The sequence below is a fragment of the Eutrigla gurnardus genome (assembly GCF_963514095.1).
Source record: "Eutrigla gurnardus genome assembly, chromosome: 14".
NCBI lineage: Eukaryota > Metazoa > Chordata > Actinopteri > Perciformes > Triglidae > Eutrigla > Eutrigla gurnardus.
Window position 1 is genome coordinate 3277021 of NC_139937.1, and position 27979 is coordinate 3304999.

The 27979-nt window shown below is 42.7% G+C and overlaps 2 protein-coding genes across 3 annotated transcripts; both read right to left on the reverse strand.

The window, feature by feature from the left end:
- On the reverse strand, positions 1-16904 carry tars2 (threonyl-tRNA synthetase 2, mitochondrial). Of its 2 annotated transcripts, none has more exons than XM_084026170.1 (18): positions 16710-16904; positions 10943-11118; positions 10742-10856; positions 9955-10076; positions 9491-9599; positions 8704-8768; positions 8523-8601; positions 7740-7886; positions 7537-7635; positions 5820-5989; positions 5364-5526; positions 4713-4850; positions 4166-4243; positions 3223-3323; positions 809-910; positions 640-712; positions 383-497; positions 1-270 (listed from the first exon to the last, which is right to left on the reverse strand). In XM_084026170.1, the coding sequence occupies exons 1-18, from the start codon at positions 16770-16772 to the stop codon at positions 128-130; spliced, it is 2058 nt and encodes a 685-aa protein (XP_083882296.1). In that variant the 5' UTR covers positions 16773-16904; the 3' UTR covers positions 1-127. The 2 variants fall into 2 exon arrangements, with proteins under 2 accessions (XP_083882296.1, XP_083882295.1); XM_084026169.1 differs by lacking the exon at positions 16710-16904 and adding an exon at positions 11876-12227.
- rprd2b (regulation of nuclear pre-mRNA domain containing 2b) lies at positions 14123-27853 on the reverse strand. Its single transcript, XM_084026168.1, has 10 exons — positions 27644-27853; positions 21776-21905; positions 21413-21669; positions 21257-21309; positions 21038-21164; positions 20518-20693; positions 19858-20143; positions 19483-19731; positions 18938-19105; positions 14123-18797 (listed from the first exon to the last, which is right to left on the reverse strand). Exons 1-10 carry the CDS (start codon positions 27837-27839, stop codon positions 16789-16791), a joined length of 3651 nt encoding a protein of 1216 aa, XP_083882294.1. The 5' UTR covers positions 27840-27853; the 3' UTR covers positions 14123-16788.
- Positions 27854-27979: the final 126 nt, after the last annotated feature.

Genomic DNA, 27979 nt, shown 5'->3' on the forward strand with positions numbered 1-27979 from the left:
TGGATGTTTTATATACTTTTATTAAAAATGTTAGCAGCTATTTATTCAAGACAAAGTTAAAGTATAACAGCTTGAGCGTGTACAACAAACATTACATCAGTGACTCATCGTTTCCAGGACCTTCACTTCAGAACTCGTCTCGGTTGCTCCTGGTGTCCCGTAGCTGTGTGAGGGATGTCAGCACCTCCTCGGTCGGCCTCCTCCCCAGCTGTTTACCCCCTCTGCTCCTCACACTCACTGTTCCACTCTCACTCTCCTTATCCCCCACCACTGGACACAAATACAATGTTCAATAGTCAGTTATGGTCAGTAGCATGAACAGGGAGTTTCAGGCTTTAGTATATCACGTAGCCACAGATTTCATCCTATTATTCATCTTTACCAAATATGTAGTTGTACTGGGCCAGCTGAGCCGAGCGAATCTTCTTATTCAAGGTTGTGCCCTGGTCATCATTCAAGTCAGCCATGAAGCCAGCTTCACGGAGTTGCCGGACCACCTTAACAGGAGAGAGGCACTCCTTTAAGACCGTATCGGTACTGCTCTTCTCACATTTACAAGCACATTAGGAATGACAGAAAGAACACCAGTCAGAGAGAAAGTGCTGCTCACGGACCAGAAGGAAATCATCATAGACTGACCTGTTTGCTGTATGACTCACTGTTGCCCCCTACAGGAAGCACTATGACCTGCGCTGGGGACAACCACAGGGGCCTAGGTGTGGTAAAAAGAGAGGTTAGGGTGCAGTCAGCTACTGTAACATTACTGCCTATTGAAATAGACTCTACTTGAATAGTAATGTCTTCTCACCATTTCCCTCCAAAGTTTTCTGCCAGTATAGCGATCATTCTCTCCAGTGATCCCAGCACTGCTCTGTGGATCATCACCGGCCGGTGCAGCTGTCCGTCCCGGCTGAGAAAGGTAGAGAAAAAAAATAACGTTCTCATTAGAGTGAGGGTTGGGTCATATGGGAGGTTGGCACTTTGTCAACAACAAATTAGGTGCAGAGACTCCCAGATTTTGCCAATGTTTATTCTGTAGCAGCCCTACTTTAATATCTAAGATTATTAGGCTATTGTGCAGTGTTGCAACTCAACAACCTAAACTGTTTTAGACCAATTTTTTTTTTTTTTGCATCAATCTGATAGTGTTTGCTGGATTAACCAAAAACATCACTGTTTGGTCATTTAATGTGTAAATGGATGACTATAAAAGTTACTATTGTCATGATAAATATCAATGTATCGTCAATGTAAAATAACATACACTGTGACAAACACCCCAAAAGAGTAGATGACGCAGGAATAAGGAGACCACAAGGGAAGTAGGGCGATTAATAAGAGGCCAAAAGAGGTTTTAAAACATATAAATAACTCATCTTTCATGATTCAAATGAATCCCTATTAAATTAGACTTCTGTCACTTTAATTTGAGCACTTACAGCATATCATACACTCAACAAAAATATAAACGCAACACTTTTGTTTTTGCTCCCATTTTTCATGAGATGGACTTAAAGATCTAAAATTCATTCCAGATACACAATATTACCATTTCTCTCAAACATTGTTCACAAATCTGTCTAAATGTGTGATAGTGAGCACTTCTGCTTTGCTGAGATAATCCATCCCACCTCACAGGTGTGCCACATCAAGATGCTGATCTGACATCATGATTAGTGCACAGGTGTGCCTTAGACTGTCCACAATAAAAGGCCACCCTGAAATGTGCAGTTTTTTGCTTTATTGGGGGTCTGGGGACTCAGAACCAGTCAGTATCTGGTGTGACCACCATTTGCCTCATGCAGTGCAACACATCTTCTTCGCATAGAGTTTATCAGATTGTCAATTGTGGCCTGTGGAATGTTGGTCCACTCCTCTTCAATGGCTGTGCGAAGTTGCTGGATATTAGTGGGAACTGGTACACGCTGTCGTATACGCCGGTCAAGCACATCCCAAACATGCTCAATGGGTGACATGTCCGGTGAGTATGCTGGCCATGCAAGAACTGGGACATTTTCAGCTTCCAAGAATTGTGTACAGATCCTTGCAACATGGGGCCGTGCATTATCTTGCTGAAACATGAGGTGATGTTCATGGATGTATGGCACAACAATGGGCCTCAGGATCTCATCACGGTATCTCTGTGCATTCAAAATGCCATCAATAAAATGCACCTGTGTTCTTCGTCCATAACAGATGCCTGCCCATACCATAACCCCACCACCACCATGGGCCACTCGATCCACAACATTGACATCAGCAAAGCGCTCACCCACACGACGCCACACACGCTGTCTGCCATCTGCCCTGAACAATGTAAACCGAGATTCATCCGTGAAGAGAACACCTCTCCAACGTGCCAGACGCCATCGAATGTGAGCATTTGCCCACTCAAGTCTGTTACGGCGACGAGCTGGAGTCAGGTCAAGACCCCGATGAGGACGACGAGCATGCAGTTGAGCTTCCCTGAGACGGTTTCTGACAGTTTGTGCAGAAATTGTTTGGTTATGCAAACCAATTGTTTCAGCAGCTGTCTGAGTGGCTGGTCTCAGACGATCTTGGAGGTGAACCTGCTGGATGTGGAGGTCCTGGGCTGGTGTGGTTACACGTGGTCTGCGGTTGTGAGGCCGGTTGGATGTACTGCCATATTCTCTGAAACGCCTTTGGAGACGGCTTATGGTGGAGAAATGAACATTCAATGCACGAGCAACAGATCTGGTTGACATTCCTGCTGTCAGCATGCCAATTGCACGCTCCCTCAATGCTTGTGGCATCTGTGGCATTTTGCTGTGAGACAAAACTGCACATTTCAGAGTGGCCTTTTATTGTGGGCAGTATAAGGTACACCTGTGCACTAATCATGATGTCAGATCAGCATCTTGATGTGGCACACCTGTGAGGTGGGATGGATTATCTCAGCAAAGCAGAAGTGCTCACTATCACACATTTAGACAGATTTGTGAACAATGTTTGAGAGAAATGGTAATATTGTGTATCTGGAATGAATTTTAGATCTTTAAGTCCATCTCATGAAAAATGGGAGCAAAAACAAAAGTGTTGCGTTTATATTTTTGTTGAGTGTATATACACAACAAGCATGTGGATTCTCCACACGGAGAACAATATGCAGCAAATGTTGCCAGTGTGCAGATATAAATCCTGACAGATGTAGGAATGTTTAGGAGATCGCAAGCCAAATGCAGAAATGTGTGACTGACTCACCCGACATACTGAAGGTCAAATCTGATCGGCAACTGGAAGTCCAACTGGATTGTGGCACACTGGTGTAGTCGGCCAATAGCATCTTTGATCTGGATGTCAATCTAGGAAGAAGAAACATGTAAGAGAGCGTTCGCTTCAGGCTTCACTGTTATTCTGGTGCTGCGGTGGACAAACAGAATGATAACAAATGGCTTTCTGAGAGAAGCTGAATTAGTTCATTGTGGCTGACACGCCCCAGCAGGATGGCTGCGAGGACTATTTGTTTGTTCCATGGAGCGTGTTGTGTGTGTCTAACCCTGACCTCACCTACCTCCACTCTCTGTGCCTCCATCATGTCTGCCTGAAGCCGACTTCCTCCCGATGCTTACCGACTTCTTGCCCAAGTAAAAGTGAAAATCCAAATCTTTCTCAAGTTAAGCCACTTTCTGTTTTACCAAAACACAAGTACCTATACATTTTCTATGAACAACCAATTTCTTTGATATGCGTGTGGTCGTGGACAGCGTGAACGGTATAATTGAATTCTCAAAAATGTCTCTCTGCAGAGATAGGACAACAAAGACGTCTGTGTCGCTCTCTAATCTGTGACCAAACAGCAACAAACCGATTCCAGAAGAATCCGTTAAAGATGGACGATAAGATTGAAGGAAAGTTTGATGAAGACTGTTAAATATCAGCTACAGCTAGCAGCAGGCTAGCTTAGCATAAAAACCCAACATGTTTTGGCTGTTGTTGATTCATCCCCAGAGGGAAATTAAAACACCCCAGCAGCCGGACACATTTAAATACAAGACAATGAAACAAACACACATTCAAAGTTAAATTAAAGAGTGTGTTCCAAATGATTCAATGTTATGGATGTTAGCAGATCCCATCATAAACAATATTTAGACTTATGTGTGTAAATCAGTGTCCTTTACTGCATGTTGCCCGTCCCACTGACCTTTGGTCCGTAGAAGGCTCCGTCTCCGGGGTTCAACTCCCAACGTTCACCAAAGTGCTGCAGACTCCTCTCTAACTGCTGCTCACACACACACACACAAGACACAAGACACAACACACACACACAAGACACAACACACACACACACACAACACACAAGACACACACACAAGACACACACAAGACACACACACAAGACACACACAAGACACACACACACACACACACACACACACACAGTAAGTATTAATGTGTGTGTGGGAGCTGTGGGACTTTGGAAGCATAATGTAATTGAATCAACTTAAACTGCCACTGCGCCCATTGAAAGGTGTGGGGATTTAGAGATAAACATCCACCCAGCCCTCTATTGGAAAGTACCTTTCATATAGCTGACTGTGGATAGCATTCCACCATGTCATTTCATCTAAAGATTGTTTTTCTATGGCTGTGATTAGTTCAGATCCCGATGCATACACATTTGAGCAGCTGGGCGGTCGAGGAGAACAAATGATTTTGGCTTGCCACCATATGATAAAGTGTGTGTTTACCTGCTCAGCATTATCCCATTGTTCAGGCTCCCCGAGGCATGGCGTAGGACGTGTAGACAGGAGGCAGTGGAAGGAAAACCCAAACACTTGATACACACATCTCACAAAGTCCAAACAAGCCACAATCTCTTCTTCCAGCTGGAAAGAACGTTGAAGACAAGTGCAACAAGAGGACAACGTAAACAATGAGACTGAGACGGGGGAGTCAATTCCAAACCTCGTGAGTAAAGAACAATTAATCTGTCAATGCATTTGATATGAAGCCTCCGTAGATTGAATACGTATTTCAGACACTAACAGCCTGACAGTTACCCTTTGAATTAACGGGATGACAACAGAAGGTCTGCAGGAGTGCAATCACGAGAACGTTTCAGAGGTGTAGGGGATCAGGATTACACACTGGTCTGCCACAGTGATGCACATATGGAGGTGTAATGTTGAGCGGGACAAAGACCTTCATTCATCCAAGCCTCGACCTCCTGGAATGTCTCGGGAGTTATTTGGACAGCCCATCTAATAACTGTAACACGGTCCCATGTGTCCCATTCAGTTCCTACCCCACCTACAGCACCTTGAGAAATATGCAGCAGCCTAGAAAAGGAAGGTCTGGCACCAATACACCTGCAGCATGTTCATATAAGTCATGTGTACCTGCTCAGGTGTGCAAAAGATGTGAGCGTCGTCCTGGCAGAACCTTCGGACACGAGTGAGTCCTCCCAGCGCTCCGGAGAGCTCATTGCGATGCAGCGCCCCGAAGTCGGCCCATCGCAGAGGAAGCTCCCTCCACGAGCGAACCCGCTGCTCAAACATGAGACTAAACACGAGACACGAGTGAGGCTTAATCTCTATAAAGACACGCGAGGACAGGAATGTGTGTGTGGATTAATTTGAGTTTTAGATCTTCAAAGTGAGGGCATTTTTGTAACGGACCATCAAAGGCCTGTTTGAGGGTTCAGACTTGGATTTGAGGTTCAGGTTACAATTAGGTTTAGTTATCAGGCATTTAGTTAAGATGGTTAAAGTGAGGTCCTGGGGATGCATTATGCCGATGATGCATTATGACCTGACAAAGATAGAAGTGCAAGGTGTGTGTGTGTGTGTGTTTACCAGTGAGCGGGACAGTTCATGGGTTTGAGAGCGTAGGTCTGAGAGCCCTCTGATGTCACAGTGAACATGTTGTCGCTGTAGTGCTCCCAGTGGCCCGACCGCTCCCACAATGCAGTGCTGTACAGAGTCGGGGTCACGACCTCGCTGAATCCTCGCCTTCGGTATTCACTCTGCAATACGTCAGGAAGGAAGGATGTGTGCGACAGTGAGTGCAGACAGTCACAACAGTGCACCAACTGAAGACTAACAAGAGCAATATCCTGACGGCTGATATGAACATCTATATCCCCGGGACACAATCAGCACAGGATCCTTTAATGTCATGTTAATGTACATGTTTGTGTGTGGGATGTTAACATGGAGAAAATTAAAAATGTTTACCCAATGAAGGAGACATTCTGAAAGAAGCTACATTTTCTAAAAACAACTCATAGTTGGAGTTTACATAATGGAATTAAGACGTGTGGGGTATTTCAGTGTTGGTTTCATAAGCAGTGTTATAACATTTCAGTTCTTTTTTAGTGGCTGAACTGCAGATTCAATGACACAGAAGATTCAGGTGAAATTATGACTGTAAGGTTTCTTTTTTGTATTCTGGTATTTTATGAAAATATCATCAAAATACAGACTATTGGGTTATACAATATACCATAGCATGCAGCATAAGAGTTTACTGCATTTGCCACAAGACAGAAAGATATGGTTTGAGCTTTGGAGTATTGGAGGGAAACACTGTCTGACAATGAAATGAAAGATGGAGGGACTCATTAGAAGGCATTACTGCCTCACTCGCCGCCACGACTCTGGGGAAGGCGACTCGAATCCAGTCAGCACAAACCCTCATGTGTCTCCGAGGCAGCGTCAACATTGTTTTATTTCAGGACGTAGACGAGTCCCAAATAGTCGTGTCTATATCAGAATTGGCCTCGCAAAACTAGGGCTGATTTAAAGGTGCCATGTTGTATAAAGTGAGATTTTCATGTCATTATCATAAAGCAGATCTACGTGCTTTATAAATGTGAATGTTAAGCAAAACTCTCAATCCATGGAGAAATGAACACAGCCCATCTTCAGAAACAGGAACTTTAAATGAGCCATCAGGATTTTTAATTATACAACATAGATAGCATTTCATGGTTTTAAATGTAAAAATTATAATTGTGTCCCAGTTTACTTCATGTCAGGTGATGCACTGCACCCGCAAATAAACGTGGACCCAAGCTGTTGCCCAGCAACACAAATCTGTTGAAATGCACTTAAACGGAGCGTTTCTGACAGAGGGTCAATATGCAGGTATAAAGTATGAGAAAAAGTCTTTTAACATTAAAGCATGTCAACATGTTCTCGTAGGAAATACCAGTATGAACCTGGAAATGAGCACAATATGTCTTGTTTTTTTATGTTTGGAGTCATTTTCAATAATGAAATGCTGATTTTTATAAATTTGGTAAGAAATGTCAACATTAACATCAGCATTTATTTCATCAAAGTGCAGTAATATTATTTAGCTTACTCTGAAGTCAGGCTGTGATCTGTAGCATGTAAATATTAATGGGACAGATCTAAAACAGAAAGCTTGGAAGTGAAAATATGACTCCCAAGAAATTCTGTTCATATAGTTCTCTTCTAAAACTCTCTTATATAAATATAGTCTGCAGTCAGGTTATGGTAGGTTGAATACACAGAGTCAGTGATTGTGAAGGAAGTGTATGTTCACCTTTATGAATTCAGTCAGGGTGTTGTAGATGAACGCTCCTTTAGGCAAGAAAAAGCAGCTGCCTGGACTCACGTCATTAAAGAAGAACAGCTCCTGGTCCTACGCACAACATGAACACATGACCACATACACTTACAACCATTTGCTTGCGTTTTCAGTCTATCTTATTTTATGCACCTGTGCTAATTTAGATTTTCTCGTACCGTCCCGATGCGTCTGTGGTCCCTCCTCCTCGCCTCCTCCTGCTCCTTCTCCCACTCCTCCTTGTCCTTCTCTCCTGGAAAGGCAACACCTAAGAGACGCATCAAACCTGAGGACTCCGTCTGATTGGCCAGGGTCACGGGCGACAGCTGGGATGTTATGGAAACGCAGTGAGGACAGGTTTGGGGAGAAGAGCAGAGAGAGAGAATAATCAGAGAACAAAGAGAAAGGGAGAGCGAGGGTCAGCCTGAAGAGGAAGGTTGAAGTGATGAGAGTGACAGCACGTGTGATGAATGGCAGTGTGTTTGGAAGGAAACAGGAAACTGGCTTCTGGAACAAAACATTCTGCTGCTAATGTTTCCAGCCTGACTGCCAATCCCAGTCTGCCCAGTGGCAGCCCAGTAGGGAAACTCCTCCCTCTTCCTGGATCAATAAAGACCAGGAAAATTCCATTTACTCTGCATGTGTCCCACAGGACGGACAGCGCCAACTGGGTCCAAATAAAACAGATTTCTACAGACCAGATGAGCTAAATATTCACCTATCACCTTTTAATTATTCTGCTTCAAATGAAAATCCTTCCGAGTATTGTTTTTATTTAATAAATGTATATTATATTATTAAAGCAGCAAAAAAGAGGTAGAGCTGTGACTGTGATTAGCTTTTCAAGGCAGTGGCCATCAATTCATAAGATGAAATTGGCCAAGATGAAAAGAAGAGAACTGAAGGGTACATAAAACCAACGACGTGCAAGCAGAGGACAGGACAATCACACAAACACACACCTGGAGGGTTTTGAAAATCTTGAGGAGGCCAGTGTGTGGGAGGAGGGGGCCGTTGCAGACCGCGATGCTGTCTCCACACCTGAGTCACACACAAACGATGAAAGAGATTTCATTTTTGGTTTACAAGATGCTGCAGGCAAGTGGTGTGTGTGTGTGTGTGTGTGTGTGTGTGTATAAATACCTATACACTGTGATGGTTGGGCCGTTCATCTGTTCCTCAACAAGCCGCAGTCTCAGTTCATTGTTCTATAAGAAGTTCAACCCACAAAACACACAGAAAATCAATACATCTTATTTCAATATGGATAGCAGGACAGCCGGAAGGCCTGACCTCCGTAAGTAAACACTGGGACAGTAGAACATATCACAGGTTTGACACATCTACAACAGTGAGTGATATCACTGCTACTCATGTTATCAAAGGCATCATATAGAAACACTCAGTCACACAAGCTGCGACAGGTGCAGAGCAATCTAGCCTGAAAGAGTGATGACCTGCAACTACATACGGCATCAGAGACCTTTTTTAGTCCCACTAGTTAGTTATAAACAGTATTGTTGCCGGGTAGAAAAAAAATCCTGTTTTCCTATGTGTGAGTATTCCTGATCTATTTTTCCTATTCATATTTTAATCTACAATACTGTTTACAAAATAATTATGTTTGTCTGATCAAAAAGTATAATGAGTAATCTCAATCTGTTTGGAAGCGCAACATTCACTTCATCCTGCTGTGGCCTGCCTGCTCTCCCTTTGCCCGGGTCAGGCTGTGAGGTCTGTGAGCCTCGGTACGCAGAAAGGTGCGACAAAGTGACTTTAGAATGATTACGGCTGCAAATCTTAGTAAAGTACTCGTGTTTTGGGCATCAAACTCGCATTGTGTCGATATGCTTGTGGTCCAGACACGGGGTTAGTACGGTACAATGAGTCAAACTGTCTTGATAACGTTGTTATAACTGGTATATCTGACCTGGAAGAGCTCCCGGACCTCTTCTGTATTCAGCTCCAGTCCGTACAGAGGAAGCTTGAGGGCGGCGGCCTGTTTACATCTCTCCTCCACATCACTCAGAGACAAGGCACTGAGTATGGTGAGGAAAGAAAACAGGTCATTAGAGCTGCACAGATTAGATTCTAAAAAGCACTGCTGATTAGACACACAAAGCACAAAGGAAAATTATAATAATGTTAACACGGGTGGTATAAACGTAAAGAAGCCATTTAAGGCAGAGGAAGGAAGCCGAAAATCATTAAAGAAATACTCTATTTTTTGCGTAGGTCAATAATTCCCAGGGCACTCTACAAGTGCAAGGTCAGATGATGATTTGATAGATTCTGCAGCCTACACGGCGGTAAAAACCAGACACACCTGATCACCGTTCCACAGCAGACTGTAGCTGCAGGCGTGTATCAGAGATGCTAACAGGAATATCTCACCTGTCGTTCAGTAGATGGTCACAGTAAAGCCCGAGCTCCGACGCTCCTTCTCTGCATACTTCTGCACCAAATACCTGCTCCAATACTCCACCCAGGACGCACGCTCCAGTCCGCCATGTTGCCTAAGACCAGGAAAGTGGTACAGAGCAGGTATAGAGATAACTATGTATGTGACAGGGACAGCGCACAGCTTCTGATTTGTACCAGAGCTATAAGCTCAGTTACATCTTCAGTCCCGGGGTAGGAAACTGAGAATCTGTTTAGAAACAAGACAGTTCGCCTTCATTCTACAAGAACATCAACAACATTTCCAGCCAGTGTTTGCGCTAATTTGGTCCTTTAACGAACATCAAAACATCTAAAGAACAGCTAGTGAAATTATCTAATGCTAATGAAATGTACTTCAGTGCCTAATGAACCATCTCCTTTGGCCTAAGAATCACAGAACCATCCTTGGATAATTTATTACAGCAATATTGAAAAGAAAAATGTATTAATAATAACTGTTTCCCCTCACTATCATATTTTCTTTTTGTAAGTTTCTTGGTGGCATTTTTTTTGCCTTTTACTGACTTATGTTTCATTCTACAGATACCTCCTTCCATGACCTCAGGATGTTTTCCACCAAAGTCACAGGAGGAGGACTAGAAGAAGAAAGAATCACATAATCTTTCAGGATATTAACCTGAAAGATTAGCTTCACCTTAAAGGTAATGTGTCAAAGAAGGCCCACACAACATAGGTGTATTACAAACAAATTGTGAGAGCACAAAAACAACGTGATTACCTGTCGACCCTCATCTGAGTCAAATCCCAATAGTTGTAGGTGGCAGTCTGCCTCCAGGGGCCGTCCAAGCTCCCACAACTCCCCGTTCACCTTACTGACCAATGCTCCTTTCACACTGCAAGGAGAGAAGCCACCACCCCGATGTGTCACTCAGGTGAGACTACAAGAACAAGAGCACACGTTTCTGTACAATGTATTTACCGGACACTCTGAGCAACAGAGAGGGGTGTGGTGACACCAGCCGTTCCCTTTACTGTCCGGCCGTCAGACAGTCGGATACTGAGCCGAGTTTCTGCAGCTTCAACTCTCCTCTTATCGCCTTGTTTTTCCCTGAGGGACTCAAAGACGTGCAGTCGCTCAGATAACGCTGGGCACACCTGCAGACAGACAGGAAAGATGCAGATCAGGATTAAAGGGGTGGAAGGATGAGAGGGAGAGAAGTGCAAAACAATCCAACACATACTAGGGCATCCAAAGTAACCATCAAGTTAAATCACCAGCAGCTTAAAAAACAAAACATCTCGACCTTCATGAAGGATTTACTGCTAGGCTGTTGGATTAGACTGCATGGTTTTGAACTAGGTGTACCCAATTACCTGGTCATAGGGTGTGTATTAACAAAACAATATCAATAGTGTGATGAAATGTCATAAAGTTTCAGTGGGGTCTTTTCCTCAGCAGCATCAGGGTGATGGTGTTGTTAAAACTTAAATTAAATTACTGTTATACCTAAATGCATGAAAAAGTAATAAACCAATTAGTTAATGAGATGCCTTCAATACACCTTAGCTTGAGGATTTTCTTCTCACTAATTCGTCACCAGTAAAACAGTAGTCTGACAACTTTTCTTTCTCTTTTTGGGAAGCACATGTGAGGAAAATGAGAGATAGATAGAGAGAGAATATGTGTGGGAGGGGGTCACTCATATAAAAACACTTTACTCCAGACAAACTACCTGATACTGTATCCAAAACGCAAGTGTCAAACACCGTCCTATATGAAACCTACGATAAAACTACAGATAAATACGGTTTATCAAAACACAAACAAGACCCTGCATCTCTCAACACTGACAGCACTGTTAGCTAACGTTAGCTGCAGTTACTGTACTGCAGTAAATACGAGCTCGCGCACCTTGCTGTATCTCCTGTGCGTGCGAAGCGTCGCACGCGCGGACAGCCGACAGACGGACAGCCGACAGACAGCCAGACGAAACAGCTGCGTCACCGCCATGCTAAACACACGCGCTCATTTCCAAATACACATTAGTGTCAAGTCTTCACTGCGAGCTGCCATAACACCGGAAGGACAGACTGTACGGCAGCAGTGACGTTTAGGGCGTAAAACACGTGACGCTACTATGAAGCGGCGTGCGCGCACCCGCTGTCCACACCAGAGCGCGCGTCACCACGGGAGTTGAGCACATACGGGACATCAGCAACTGTTTCAGGGCTAACAGAGCGACGACACCAGCTGAAGCCACACACATTGAGGTCAGGTACTCGTGACAGGTTTCAAATATGTCGAGATCTTAACGAAACACTGCGCATTCTGGGAGTTTTCTCCCGGTGACGCACAACACAAGCCCACCTATAACACAGGACCACCATCAGCCAGTGATCCACTGGTGCGCAGCCCAAACTATTCCCCAGACTTGAAAGCACGAAGACGGGCAGCGAGGCTCAACAGCAGACTCCACGTTCTGCAGCTGCGCACTTCGCTCCAAGCCGTCTGCTGTAAACTCAGGCTGCGCTCAAAGTCTGTCGGTTTGGTGCACGAAGCATTAGCGTCTCTGATATAAGTCAATCCTTTGAGAAATTGTAACTAATACAGTTAATATTATAACTGTATTTACCCCCCGCCCCCCCAAAAAGGAACCCGTCTTCACCGTAGCTACTGTTCAAATAATGTTTATAATGTAAAGTCTTCATCGCGGTTACTACTGCAATATAGTTTTGAAATAAACTTTACATCTGAATGCCAAATTTAATCATATCTTTTAACAAGTAAGAACTGCCAGGATGACCCATTTACAGTTTGAACAAGTTAATGAGCCACTCGGTCATGTCTGACTATGGACGTGAAAGTATTTAGGTTTTCAGTATTTTCAGAAGGATAAGCCAACAGTATGAATGTAGTTAGTGCAGTGCTGTTGCAGCAGCACATGATTGAGACTTGGATGTGTTCCACCTAGAGACTGAAGAGCTGACGTGACACTGATCTGCCACTTGGGGGAGCTACAGCACTTTAAAACGCATGTAGTCCATCTACTTAAGAAATGCTTGTTATAGTCAACACTAAAATACATTTAAGCATCTAATTGTGTAAATGCTGTGGATCCAGACAGCTCTCAATAAAGGTTTAATCCAGACTGTTTTACTGTGGTTGAACCCAATCATTAATTAACCCTGTGTGGATTTTATGATATGGGACCACCTTAGCATTAATGTTTTAAAAAATATAGTGGATAGCACACAAGTACGCAAGTCAAAGCTGAGTGTGTAAATGAGCCGCATGTTTACAAGCAAGACATCTGATGGCCTTCATCAGATAACTGCCTCAAAATGACTGTGGTTTTGTCTAATTCATCAGTATTTAACATTAGAAGTACCTGACTTGGCTGTAAAATTAACACCATGTCACAATTGTTTCTACTGGAGAATAATGGCACAGGGGCCAAAATGAAGCATTTCCCTTTGAATGTCTGGTCTATCTGAAAATACACTGACGCGACATGAATGCATTAAGCTAATTCATCCTTACGTCATATTAACTGAGCAAAAAAAAAAAGTTATTTACTAATAAGTGTACAGCCGGACTTAGTGTTACTCTGTATATGTTGTGACTGAGGTTTCGGCTGGTCCACTGGAGCTGCGTCATCAAACAAGCTATGCCACAATGTATTCAGTGAGTTCTGTGCACATGGCCCATGTACTGTAATGGTCATGCCTTGGTGTAAAGCTGACATCACTGGTGTCCCAAAGTTATTAAATGGCATTTCTGGAATGTGGCTTTCCAACAACAGTGTGCATCGTTGTGTGCAAATGTTTAGCAACAATTAAAAAAAAGAAAGAAAAAAAGAAACAGTCTTCTCAAGGAGGCAATGAGAGAAAAGGTTGAGATGATGAATTTGAAATAGGAAAAAAATGGCATAGAAAACAGCAAATCACCTCCCATATGAAATAAAGACAGCGCACCGACTGCTTACAGTCAATGGTGCGACCACAAACAAAATGACTGATATACTAAATATGTGAAAACAGCTGCAAGCCGCTCCATAGCACTACAAATTGTAGTCATCCTTATGGATGCTGTAATATTTGCATAAAAACAAAAATATATATATATATATGTAAATATAAATAAAATAATATGAAGATGTATTAAGCTCAATAGAATGAGTGCATGTTTATCACACCAGAAAAGATTGGACACTCAAAGACCAGTGATAAAGCATCATTGATGAGAACAAGAGCACAGTAAGAGCAATTAAACGTACGAAATATACACAGACCATCGGCTTTGTCACATCTTCAGTCAATTTCAAACTCCATATGTCAAAGAGCAAATAAGATATGTTATTTATAGGGAAATCTAAATGCTGAACTTGGTAGGCGCTTAGTAAGCAGTGAAGATTTTCATTAATCTAACTTTCTCGCTGTGCAACGTGAACACACTAAACTGATTTGGTTTCAATGAGTGATCAGATAAAAGACATACAGTGTACAAGGTGGTAACAGACTTGTATAACATTCAGTAAAACACCACAACTCTGACGATGTTCTAACACTGTATGAACAACTAATGCAAACGTGTGTGTGCGTACACGTACACACACGATATGTGGAAACGTTGGCAGGTGCTCAGTGTGTCTTGATGAACTATAAATGAGCACAGGAAACAACACCACAATCCTAGAACAGACAAATGCAGGACACGTGAGGCTTTGAACAGCAACACCCAACATGCACCTCCCACTGCACAAGCAAGCTACATCAGATCAGTGTAGCACAGAGGGAAGCATTACGGCAGTAATTCCTGCACAAGACGATTACTGGATTACTGCCATTGTGCAGACCCTTTTAACCCTTTTTAACCCCCAGAAGCGTTGAGAGGTGCACAAGTGTTTCCTGGACGAAGCCACGTGAGAACAAGGGAAGCACGGGCCTGAGGGCAAAAGCATGAAATTTGCAAAAGAAACAAACACAGAGGAAGGGGCCAAATCAACTGGAGTATTAAAATAAACCATCTTCAAAAAACAATCCTAATTAGCTCAAATGTTTTTTTGCTCCCCCGCCTAATAACATCTGCGGGGGTTCTGCTACAAATGGAAAAACGGCCAATTCTGTCTTGCAGAAAATCTACAGCGCTAAAGATAAAATAAAATAAAAAGGTGTTAAATGTTAATGCATTATGAAAATGGCAGCGGCTATGTAAATATATGAAATCAACTTCTCTGAAAACAGGCAGAAAAATCAGCTGAACAGCGCAAATAAATTACAACAGCGCAATTCAAGTGATAAATAGTGACCAAATAAAATGTCTCCCCCCCAGGTGAATTGAAACTGGATTTTATTCAAGTCAGTACATGTTGAAGCCTAGCAAGAGTGTGGTTCAAAACTGAAATATCTCCCCCCCACTACTGAGTATCTTCATAATTCAGTCTAATTTGAAGCGCGCACAGCAAGACATTTGTGTTGGAAATAAAAAAAATGCATAATTATCTTCACCCTCCTCTTCTGCGTGATGGGGTCAGAAAGGAGGAGAGAGAAAGGTGCGACAGACACTGCAGAGAAATTCTTCTGGAGCTAAAGCTCATCCAAGGCCTCAATCACAGTAAAGACGAGCTGCTAGAGTGACAATCACTGTCCTCATGAACAGAAACAAGAGCTTGAAGAGAAAAAGAAGCCGGGTCATCTCATTTTTTATATTTACAAGCTTAGAAATATACAGTGGGAGAGATGGGAGGGTGGAAAAAGGTCGAGCAACAGGTACTCTGGAGATAGGAATGAGCGTTAACCTCAGCTGCAACACGAATCTCATCACTTCAAATGAGAAATAACATGTTAGGACACACAGCACACACCCATACACTCATGGAAGAGATTACTTTGGAATCTACTTTCATCATGTTTATCAAACATTTCTGCAAGGAATAATTTGGCATTTTGGGAAAGCCAATAGCTTTCTTAACCACAAGTTAGTTGATATATCTGTTAAATATGAAGCTGGGGAAAGGAGACCATTAGTGTAGCTTAATATAAAGAGTGGAAGCAGGTGTGAACAGCCTGGTTCCATCTAAAAGTAAGAAGTAACTGCTCTCTGTGGTCTGGAGTCGTGACTTCCTGAGACACAAACCTCTGTATAATGTGTCATTTTTACATTTCTGTTTTTGTGTAGATTACAACCAACATCATATGTAAATAAATTAACTGTAGAGGTTTGTATTTGACCTTGAGACAGATCCAGGGCAGATGTTCCCCTGTTTCCAGTCTTTATGTTAAGCTAAGCTAAGCGGCTCTGGCTATAGCTTCATATTTAACGCACACATAAGACTGTTATTGATAGTCTCGTTCAGCACTGAAAGCAAATAAGCTAGTTTCCCAAGATGTCAAACTAGTACTTTTAATTTCTTCCCATACCTCTCTTTCACTCTGCTGCTCTCTCAGGTAAAGTACACCAACAATCACACAGGTAAGCAAACTCTAGAATAGTTTCATTTCTGCAAATATCTGCATTTTTTCTTCAGGTTAGAGAAGAGGTTGGAGAAATGAGAAAAAGTGATGGATTGAGGGTTGTTACACAACACTGCACTATGTATGTGATAACCTCATAGCTGCTATGTATAGTGTAAGATGACTGGCTGGCTACCTAGCTGAGGCATGACGATTTAATCAGCTATTTACACACAACCTACGGTAGTTTTAATTCAAGCTAATAAACAGAGTAAAGATATCTGGGCTCATACCAGCAGGGCTAACACACACACTCTGCACTTCAGTGCAGGGCGCTTGCACGTCTCATTCAGCATGTGTTAGACGACTACTTCAGTAGCGAGGGGGGAGGAAGGGTCTCTTCTGCGAATGGAAGGGACCACCTGCGAATGGACCACCGGGCCGCTTGCCACCACGAAATCCCCCCATGTGGCGATCTTGATTAAACTGCTGAGAGGGGGTTCGTCCCCGCAGCAGAGGTCTCTGTGGGATGGGGACTGAGAGCATGGGGGGGCGGGAACTGGGCAAGTTGAGCAGGGGAACGGGGTTAGAGGTTGGGTTGCGGGGCTGAGCTGGGGGACTATTGGGGGGCTTCTGGAGAGAAGGGGCAGCGGACTGAGTCGGGGGGCGAGCAGGGAGAGTGTCGACTGCGGGAGAATTAGGTGTGGAGGGAGAGGGTGTGGAGGATGTGGGAGAGTGGGGTGGGAGAGGTAGATTCAGAGGCTCCTTCACTCTGCCAAGTAAGGGTAGAGGAACACCAGGGGTATTTGGGCGATGGAGAGGTGGAGCATGGCGGTGGACAAAAGGCTCTTTAACTGTGCCAGGACGGGCAAGCATAGGGGGCTCGCCTAGCAACGATCCCATGAGGGGTGGAGGGCCCATTTTGCTTCCTCTGGGCCCTACTCCACTTCGCTCTACACCTTCAGGTCTGACTGGGAGAGGAAGAGAAAGGGGACGGTCAACAGGGACCAACACTCCACCCACCATGACTGCAGAGGGCACGGCATGGTGGGAAGGTGGAGGGGAAGGACGCTGGGGTATGGGAGGTGGAGGAGGTCGAGGGATTGGCGGAGGAGGGCTGAAGAAATGAGATGTAGGAGGAGGATGCTGGTGGAGGAGCGACGGTGGAGGAGTCTGGAGGTTGTCTGTGTGATAGGGCATTTGGAATGGACCTTGGGGAGGAGGATGTGCGTGAGGATGGGACGGAGGAGGGTGGAGGTGTGGGGGGAGGAGGAGATGTGGGGGTGGAGGAGGCATGGAGGGGGTCATGTCATCCGTGCCAATGTTAAGAGGAGAGGGGACAGCATGGGGTGAGGGAGGCTGAGCTTCCATGTATTCCTCCTCTTCATACCACATTGCTCCACCAGGCCGGCCGCCAGCCCCTCCCCCTCGCCGAGAACCTCGGCCAATCACACGGATGCCCTCTACCGTCTTGATGCGCTCTCCAGCGAGTGGGCGGTTTGAGTAGCCTAGAGTTTGGATCGGTGCCCCTTCAGTGCAGGGTGACACTAGTGTCTCAATACGGTGGTACTGGCCCTCCTTCACATCCCCAAGGGGAGACGCTTCACCTTTACCATCTCTTTTTCCACTCAGAGCTCCATCATCCGAGCCACTGCTGGCCTTACGAGAGCCTGCAGAGAGTCTTCTTTCTCCGATCCCTCTGTGGTTTCCCATCATCCTCAACTGGCCGTGTGGTCCATCTTTCTTACCCTTCATATCATTACTGGGGGAAGTGGATACCTGCTTCCTCACATTCATCACTTCATGGTCCTTTAATTTTGCCCCACTCTTTTTTCCTGGTCCATACCGGGAAGAGGAGGAAGAGCCCAGATAGTCCCCGTTGCTGCCACTTCCTGAAGGGGTGATCACAGCATCCCAGGGTTCGCTGCGGTAGGCTGTAGGAGAGAGGTTATGACATCCAGATGACCCTAGAGATTCTGACGCACTCCCAGGTGTGTCCATGATCTCGTCCTGGGTGGGGGTGCCAGCTGCCTCGTCTCTCACTGGAGTCCCATCTACCCCATCTGGACTGACGTCACCTAGAGCGAGACTAAAACCTGGGTTACCCTGCAGAAAACTGTTGATTTTGGATTCTAGACTGGGGGGAGAAACAGAAGGAGCTGAGGGGCGAGGAGGGGGTGGAGGAGGTGGGGAGAGCGGTCTTGCTTTCTCCCAATCTCTGGCTCTCCCAGGTGTGTCTCGTTTGACACTGTTCCCCAGGGTGGGTTTCGGTTTTGGGGTAGTTGGGCTGAGCAGGGTTTTAACTGCTGATGTTTCTGGGGAAGTTCGAGTGGGAGGAGCAGAGGTGGTGTTTGTCACACTTTGCAGGAGTGAGGACAAACCTGCATACAAACAGACATATGGTGGTACAGGGGAGTCAAAGAAAAAGAGATGACATAGGAAATACATAAGCCATTAGTGATTCTTAATAAATACTATATTTCATTGAAAATCTGTAATTTGTGCCGTGTTTGTGTCTCACCTGGCGTGTTTGTTTTAGACAGAGCATTGAGTATGCCTTCAGGTGTGATGTCAACACGTGACAGGATGCTGGCCAGGTGAGGGCTCGAAGAAGTCGCTTTGGAGACTGCTGATTGGCCAGAAGGAGTGGTGGGGGTTCCTGGTGACGGCCGAGGTGATGGGCTAGCTGCTGGGAAATATTCAAAGATGGGTAGGGAGGGGTTTAAAGGGAGGCCCAGAAAGTCCTTGTAAATTAATCAAAAATGTGAAATCTACATTTGCAATGTTACACGTTATACCGATACAAGTACCACGATGTCCTGCCTTTAAATTAGTTAGTACTGCCACTTTAAATGTGTCATTATTTTAATAATAACCCTAACTATCAAAGACACACCACATTAACCCAAGTTTAGTAGACAAATTAAATAAGTTTTTAATTGATAGGTAAACACATTTTAAAGTTCCATATTCTGTCATCCAATATTCTACTATTATACTTCTTTTTTTGAGGTTTTTAGGTTCTGCTCATTATAATGCACATCTTCAGCCAACCCTTGAACACACCTGTATTCTTCATGGCAGATGTGAGTGAGCTGAGAATGGAGCTGATCTTTCCCAGGTCCACCTTCTCCAGATTCACTCCCATTGGGGTTGTTGGGGTGCTTTGAGCAGCAGCAGAGGTGGGGGTCACTGGGGTCGCCGTGGCAGCAGTCGTAGCGTTGGGCTTAGAAGCTTTCGTAGGGGTGGTGGGAGGCTTTGATGCTGCATCTGACTTGGCAACAGCAGGGCACTTCTTTTCCTTCTTGTCATCTGCTAGTAAAAATAATCAAAAGCCGATACATTTTCAAATCTGAATCATAACAACAACTGGGCAGCCCAATATGGAACTATATGGAAAAGACAATTATCAGCCCACTACAACGTTCTGCAGCCACTAACCCCCTGCTGTGGCAGCGTGAGCCTCTTCATCAGACATGTCCATGTCCTCCATGTCTCTGTTGTCACTGGGTATCTCTCCTTCATCCATCGCCTTGCCATCCAGCTCTGGATCCACCTGGGCTCTGCTTGCCCCCAGTCCCATGAAGGGTGAGTCGGAGCCAGTGGGAGAGGGGGCGTCTTCAGAGGGTGAGGGAATGGGGGAGTCCTCTGGTCCAGGTAGAGTGGACTTGAGGGAATCCAATTTCCTTTTTAGACTGGCCACACGGTTGGCAAAGGCGTTGTAAGCCTGAGCAGAGTGGGGAGAGGAGAGGAAACAGAACCAAATGGGAGATAAGAGGAAGATAAAAGGAAAGTCTACATTTAGAGAATGTAATGTACATTTTGGAAAAATTCACCAGTAGTCATTGTTACAAAAGCAAGATAGGAACAATAATAAATAATTTTTTGAATGTTTTATTTTTTCATTATTTGAAATGCCTTTCCATTGTGTCAATTAATCTTCTATTAAATAGAGAAACAGTGACATTTACAAAATTATAACATTTTTAAAAAAGTATAAAATAATGTGGAATCATTTTCAATTCACAAAACACCTTTTTGATTTCTCAAAAGCACCCTCTAAGCAGGGAAAGTGATGATGCCATTTGACCGCACACTTACATTGGCCACAATCTTAACCTCCTTGTACTGCATCTCGTAGAAAATGTCTGCGTTTCCCAAAGCTTCCAGCAGAGGGGGCCCTGTTTTCAACTCTTTCTCCATGAAGCCAACAAACTCCTGCAGCTTCAGACTGCCGTCCTCAAAGTCTTTTGCAAACTTGTTTCCTCCTGCCTTATCTGCAGGCAAAAATGTAGACATTGTCAAAATAAAATACAGTTTTCACAATTTAAGAAAAAAATTGTTTTAAGAACTTTTTCAACACATGGTCATTGCTGATGCTCAACGATTCAGAAAATACAACAATGTTTTGCTTGCTCAGGATAACCTGATTGTGAACAGTTGTTATTGAATCTTCTTTACACTGAAGAAATATCAACAGAAATAATATTGCTACACCTCTTCGTGGTGTGTAAAGGCTTGAGATTTGATAGGACATATCCACATATGGAGACATATCAACACACAGGAACACAGGACAATTAGTGTGTGACGATGCAGAAATAAGTTAGTGACATCTGACCTTTAAGTCTCTTAAGAGCCTCCGTGCTGCAGACGTCCACCCTGAGAGCTGCCAGCTGCTTCTCCCTGAACTCCTCTTCTGCCACGGCACGTTTATATCTCGACAACTGCTCAATGAGGGAGTTGGGCTAGACAAGAAACAGAGTGCAAAGACATAAGTCACAGCAATGCAATGCATAAGGGAAAATAATGCACAACAACTCTCATAAGCCAGACTTACTGTGAACTCTGCTACAATCTTAGACTTTAGGGCAGCTTTGGTGTTGGCTGGGGCTGGAGAATAAAAGTTAGACATGGACATAATAACAAAATTAGATTTGCAACAGTAAGTTAGTTTCATTATAATGTGGTTAAAACTTTCAATAAGTTATTTTACTTTTTCTAATCTTTGAAGTACTAAACTGACCAGTTGCCAGTGGACTCTCCTTTTCTTTCTCTTTTTCCTTTTGTTTCTCCTTTTGTTTCTCCTTTTGTTTCTCCTTTTCCTTTTGTTTCTCCTTTTGCTTCTCTCGCTCCTTTTCCTTTTTGTTTATGCCGGCTTTGAACTGGGCGATGACCTCCTCAGGATACACACTCCTCTCCTCCCAAATTGTAAAAATCCTTTCCACTGATTTGCGGACCTTTCCATCTCTGCTGTCATGCAAAATGAAAGCACAACATCACACATCTCAATACCAGCAGAAAGAGTCAGACTTTTTTTTTCAGCGTCAGACATCTACAAGCCACAAATGCTACGTACCTGATGAACTGAGCAGCATTGGGAAGGACTTCTGCGAAGGATGAACGAAAGACAATGGCGTTCTTTCTTTTGCAGTTCTGTATCACATCGTTGGCAACGTAGAAAAGATTCAAGCGGTGATTGTTGTCAGCTGAAAAATAAGGATAAAGAAGAAAGGATAAGATTCCTGTGGCTAGAAATCTTACAATGTCTAATCTATATCGTCGGCATTGTGTGGCTGATTTAGAGATTCAGGAATTAAACATTCAAATAGCTGACTAAAAGACTTTCAAAAGCAAGAATCATCTTATTGTTGAACATCCACCCTTAAATTGGAAGGGTCTATATCATCATCTGATTTTAGCTCAATACATATATATTGGTATAACATACTGTTTGTTTGCGGTGATTTAAAACCAGTGATGCCATCATAATTATTTTTCAACTGTAAAATGTCCAGTATCAACAGGGCTACAATGTAAAAAATTATAATGCAATAATCAAAACTAATTAAACTACTGTCCGTGAATAGACACGGCTATGATTAAGCAGAAGGCTGAAGACGTTGCCCGTTTTTGTTGATCCAGAAATCTGTTTACATAGTCACCTAACTTTAGTATCAATTAGGCCTGGGTGATTTTTGGGGATTTAATTGATTCATTTGCATTTTTACTTTCCTATGATTTGTGAAATGGCTGAACCGCAAAATTGTGATTTGAAAATGGTTCTAGATTCTGCAGATTTGTTTTGCTTTAAGGGATTCCGTAGTAGCCGACTCTCTCACTTTCCAGAACGCGAGCAAAAGTCAACCACATACAATCACATCCACGCCCCCGACAGACGCACCATAAAAATATCCACAAACTCAAACGTCCTTTTACCAATTAAAGAGAATACTTCCAAAAGTTTGCGCTCTCCGTTTACTGCTCCGAGGCACTATCCTATCTCTCCTCTCTCTTCCCTCTCGTGTCTTCCTGGTGCCGATTTTTCTTTTGTTTTTTTAATTCTTGAACAACTGATTTGTTTACATAGGCCTAGACTAATGTTTTATTGTGTTAGTAAAGAAAAATGTATTTAAATGTTGCCTTGTTCTAGTTTGTTTAGAGAAAAACAGAAAGAAATCGAGGTTTAAATCGAAAATTGTCTATTAGTTTATTAATTAGTCCGAGCCCGAGTATCAATCATACATTTCTATTTCCAAAAGAAATGCAAAACTGTCAAGGACACAATGATCGCTACGGCTACCTAAAATAGATTCAGCATGCTGATTTTACATGGAAGGATTTGTCCATGGTCAGTGAGCAGGATTTTTGGCTAAAAAGAAAAAGGTCTAAATCTCTCCTGTGTCTAAAACATGCAAAATCAATACCTCAGTTCAATCAGTGAATAATATATGCAAATAAACTGTGTGTGTGTGTGTGTGTGTGTGTGTGTGTGTGTGTGTGTGTGTGTGTGTGTGTGTGTGTGTGTGTGTGTGTGTAGCCGTTCAGCTCCGTTAGAGAACAGCAAGTTGTGCAAAAAGTACTGAAACACTGAACAGTTGGACATGTGCATTCAAAAGTTTAGACAAGGTCAACGTAAGTTCACCTGTAAAGGTTATAGTGCATTTTAGGTTCATCCTGAAATTTCGCCTGAAAGCCAAATATCCTAAATTTTTGTGAGTAGTGTATAAAAAGTAGACCAATTGTTGAAAAAAAGAAACGATGCTGTGAAAACTACAGCCCAGATCAAATGTCTAAGCTGTCCTGAAATATGCTGATATGATTAAATTGCTTGAAAATTATTTTCCTGAATTTTACTTTTAAATATCTATATCAGCATTGACCACAAAACAGACTCAATCTGAGGCTTTAAAAGGAAACAAATATTTAAAAAATAGCAATACATTAATAAAAACAGGATTTCTATAACATCAAAATGAATCAAATATTTAAATATTTGCTATAATTAGTCGTTCTGTCTGAAGCAGGAATTACATTATTTTACCAAACAGATTAACAGTAATGCCTCAAACAATGTGACTGACATGGGTTGTACATACAGCTCCTCAAATGTCTATGAATAGCAGATGACAATCCCCTGCTCAAAGCCAACATATTCTCACATACACACACCCACAGCATTAATCACTTTATGAAACAAACATTTCTCAAATAACACCTGTACATCCATTCACCACCCAATGCTCAAACAGCTAAATTCATTTGAAAAGCTTCTAAAGCATAAAAGAGAACATCAAAAGCATTGAAACACATTTGTGACTTGAATGCACCTTACAGAAAATATCAAACAAATATGTCAAACAATATGACATTTTAAGAATGACAACATTAATTATTATTCATGCGAAAAGGCTATAATACCTGCCAAAAGTTTACTCATCATTTGCTCGGACTGCTTAAATGATACATGTTGGAAAAAAATGTGGCTTTGTCCTTATCAAGGAAGGAGCTCTCAGCCAAAATAAACTTTTTCTCACTGAACACTGAACAATATTTTCCTATTTCAAAGTACTGTCTGGCTCCTTTAAGATGTGTTTTTATTGATTCAGACTGAACACAACTAGAAACTACATTCCATGAATCACCTGATACCAAAAATGTATTTGCATAGTAATTATATTGATACATTTTGTAGTCATGAAAAAATATACTTTCCATCTTACATGTTTAATCATACTCCCTTAAAGTAAAGACTCTTGACACCAGCAATATTTCTAAGCATATGGAATGTCTATGATCTTATTTACTAAATATTTCATTGCCAAGAACTGATGATACAGTTACTCGACTTTTGTATCCAAAAAAAAGTATTCTACAATTATCAACAGTGTGTTGGCAGTTGTCCTTGAGGCTACACTATGGGGATTTACAAGCTGCCACGCATCTGAAGAGCTATTTCATCGTCTCTTTGTACTGCAGTATCGTTCACAGGTAACAAAAGCCAAATTCTGAAATTAAAAGATGACAAACCATACTCAAATGAATGTGAACTAGTGGATCTCTGCAGTGTAAGGAAAACAACCGGAAAATCTATTTTGTCCTTTGGAAACTGGTTGGCATGAATTCTCTTTACTCAAAATGCAATTACTCGATGCATTTTAGGGATCTCTTTCAACAAGATGGAACCAAGCGTGTCATAGCCCACAGCCAGCAATAAATGATGATCGCTAGACTGACTCTGGTTAGTTGGCCCTGCTCCCCATCAGAAAACAATGGCTAAGTCGGTGCACAGCAGTTTGCCGTGTGCCATCAGCATACGCTTTTATCATGCGCTGCTCTGTGGGCACTGATGCATACAGAGGAGAAATGTCTGCATCAGTCATTCCCGAAAACTGGATATTCAACGTGTATATGTTTTAAATCCACACATTAAACAAGGTTGGGATTTATCAAAAAGGTATCTATACAAAATGGCTGGTTTACCGATTCAAGATAATATGCGGTGATGTAGAAATTGGCATTAAAATGGTCAGGAACGCTCTTCTTGTGATTTATAAATATGGTCTATTTATAGATATGGTTATTTGTAAAAGGGCGTCCCCAGAAAATAAAGTTACAACAACAATGGTCTGAATTATGGCTTAGCTGAGACACTGATGTTTAAACGTTTTTCAGGGCGCAGCAAAATTCTATCACAAATGCAAACAAAATGTGTTTTCTGAAGTTCTTGCAGCAGCCAACCAGGAAGTGATCTAGAAACTCCATATTTAAGATGTTTTCATAATGTGGATTATTTCTTTGGCTTTTCAACATGTGTACTTTCATTACTTTTCAAGCATATGTTTAACTCTTAAGTTAAACTTAAAGCTAAAACGTCGTAATATGACCATTGATGTTTTTACACACATTGACTAGCCCTAAAAAGTCAAATCTGCATCAAGTAACAAAATGTTATACAATCAAATCTGTACACATGAATACCATCTACCAACTGTATTTCTTTCCAAAAACAGATGGGAAGCTTTCAAAACCCCTGCTACTAAAATAATATTCCCATGACAGTGTCAATAAATCCTAAGAAATTAACACAAAATGATTCAAGAAAAAAAAGTTAACCAATAGACAACATTTTCCAACATTGGGTTTGTGAATTTGACCTATTTTCACTCTAGCAAAAACAATACTAAAGCTCAAAAGATAAATGAAGCCTCCATCAAGCAGTTGCAACTCCCATTATATGTATTCCTGCATTCACCAACATCAACAGCCAAAACACAAAAAGCTGTGGGGTCCTGCTTTCTCCTTGTTCAGTCCACAATCAGCCAAAAGCTGATTAAATCTAATTAATCATTCAATCCGGTTTGATAAACACCAGTCCGCTTAGGACACAATAATTCCACTACAAATACTCACTATCCTTATTTTCTGCAGAATAGTGTTAGGTTAGAGACAGCACATTCCTGTAACCTGTTGTAAAATATATATTATTCATAAGTAAGAAGTCAGATTATTAGAGGTGGATGGAGACATAAGCAAAGCAACAGATAAGATGACATGTGATTTATGATGTGAAGACATAACTGTCTGTCTAGCAGTTCAGTGCCTTAATTTAAATAAACTCTTTCATAGAGCCCACATTTGACTGTGGGATCTTTTATATAATGGAGGTAAGACGCTGTACAACTGCTGTGTAGATTATGGAACGTAATCTTGGCATTACACATACTCCCAAGAGTAAGATGGACCCTCCATCACCATTGGCGGATTTCCATGACTGAATGCAGGATCCACATGCCTCATAATAGAGCTGCTGTAAATGGTAAGATGTACTGGACTGGTACAATGTTGACGGGTATTAATAGTATGCAGACAAACACTGACTTCAAATATGAAGCAGAATAATAATACTCTGAACAGATTTGTTAGTGAGGGGATGAACAATCGTCCAGAGTAACAAATGAGACACTTGCTGCCAGACTCCAGTAGCACTAGATTGTGAGGGCTATCTGGTGACACAGGTCTCCTTGTTGACAAGAAACAATTATCATTTATTTATTTATTTATTTTGTTCCAAGTTTGACAACCAAATAGTAACTCCAACCAAGTTGAATTGCTTGGATGTGTAAACTTGCTGAGTCAACATGTTGATAATAATCATTTTAACAATTACATCTACTCGAGAAGTTTAACTGCAACCGGTGTGGTATTTTAAAATATGCAATAGGATGGTAAGAATACCGTATGAAGCAACGAGAGGAAATATTTTGAGGGTGCTGCTGCAAAGTGCAGCAATAATTTGCAAGGTGCCATTGAAATGTGGATTGTTTTTAACTGCGTTACTCCTGGTGTAGTCAGGCCATCGAACAATAAGGATAGAATATTGTAAGAGTGGACTTTACCTTGTTCAACTGTGTTTTCTACAAAGCCACCGCATGTCATCAACAACCGCTCATGCAAGGCGACGGACCAGCTGCCCAAACTGAAGCTGCACACATTAATACCACAAAACAGCGACCGAATCAGAGCCCATGAGTAACCAAATCTCACAAAACACCTCGTAACCGCCTTTATCACGAGTGTTCATATTCTCCGAGATAAGCAGGCCAGTATTCTCCATGCGGGACTGAACCTAGACCATGAACCCCGGGAGGCCCAACTGTAAACAGTGTTAGTAGTGAGACCGTCACGCTAGCAGTGAAACATTTAGCCTTAGCTTAGCTGCCATTAGCGGCTAATTTTAAGTGACGATTAAACCGCCAGACTTTCAAATATGCAGAAACTTCAAATGTATACATTTACTTTCCCCTTCACCGTCTCTCGATGCACTGATTTCCATTGCACTTAACGCAAAGGAATCGGAAGAAGGTGGATTTTGGTCAAGCTGGTCAGTCAACGCAGATCGCGTTTGTGCTAGTTAGCGTGTTAGCCTCACTGGCGAGCTACTCACATTTTTTGAGCCACTTCATCCAGTGGCGAACGATAAGGCCGTGGTGCTTTTTGTTCTCAATGCACCAGTTTGAAAGTCCCTGTATTGCTTCCATGGTGTTGGATACTCCTTGAAACCGTCGGTCTAAAGACGCTTCCAGGCCAGCGTTGGAGCTGCGGGCTCCGTGGCCGCTTGCAGCCCCTGAACCGGCCGCCATCTTTCAACTAATGTCTGCTGATCGCTCGGTGACGATGCGCGTGAAGAGAACGTAAAGAGGACGAACACGCCCCCGCGGCTCTGCTCCGCGCGCACAACACGCAATAACACAAGTTAAAGTCGATGTGTGCCAAGTTACAT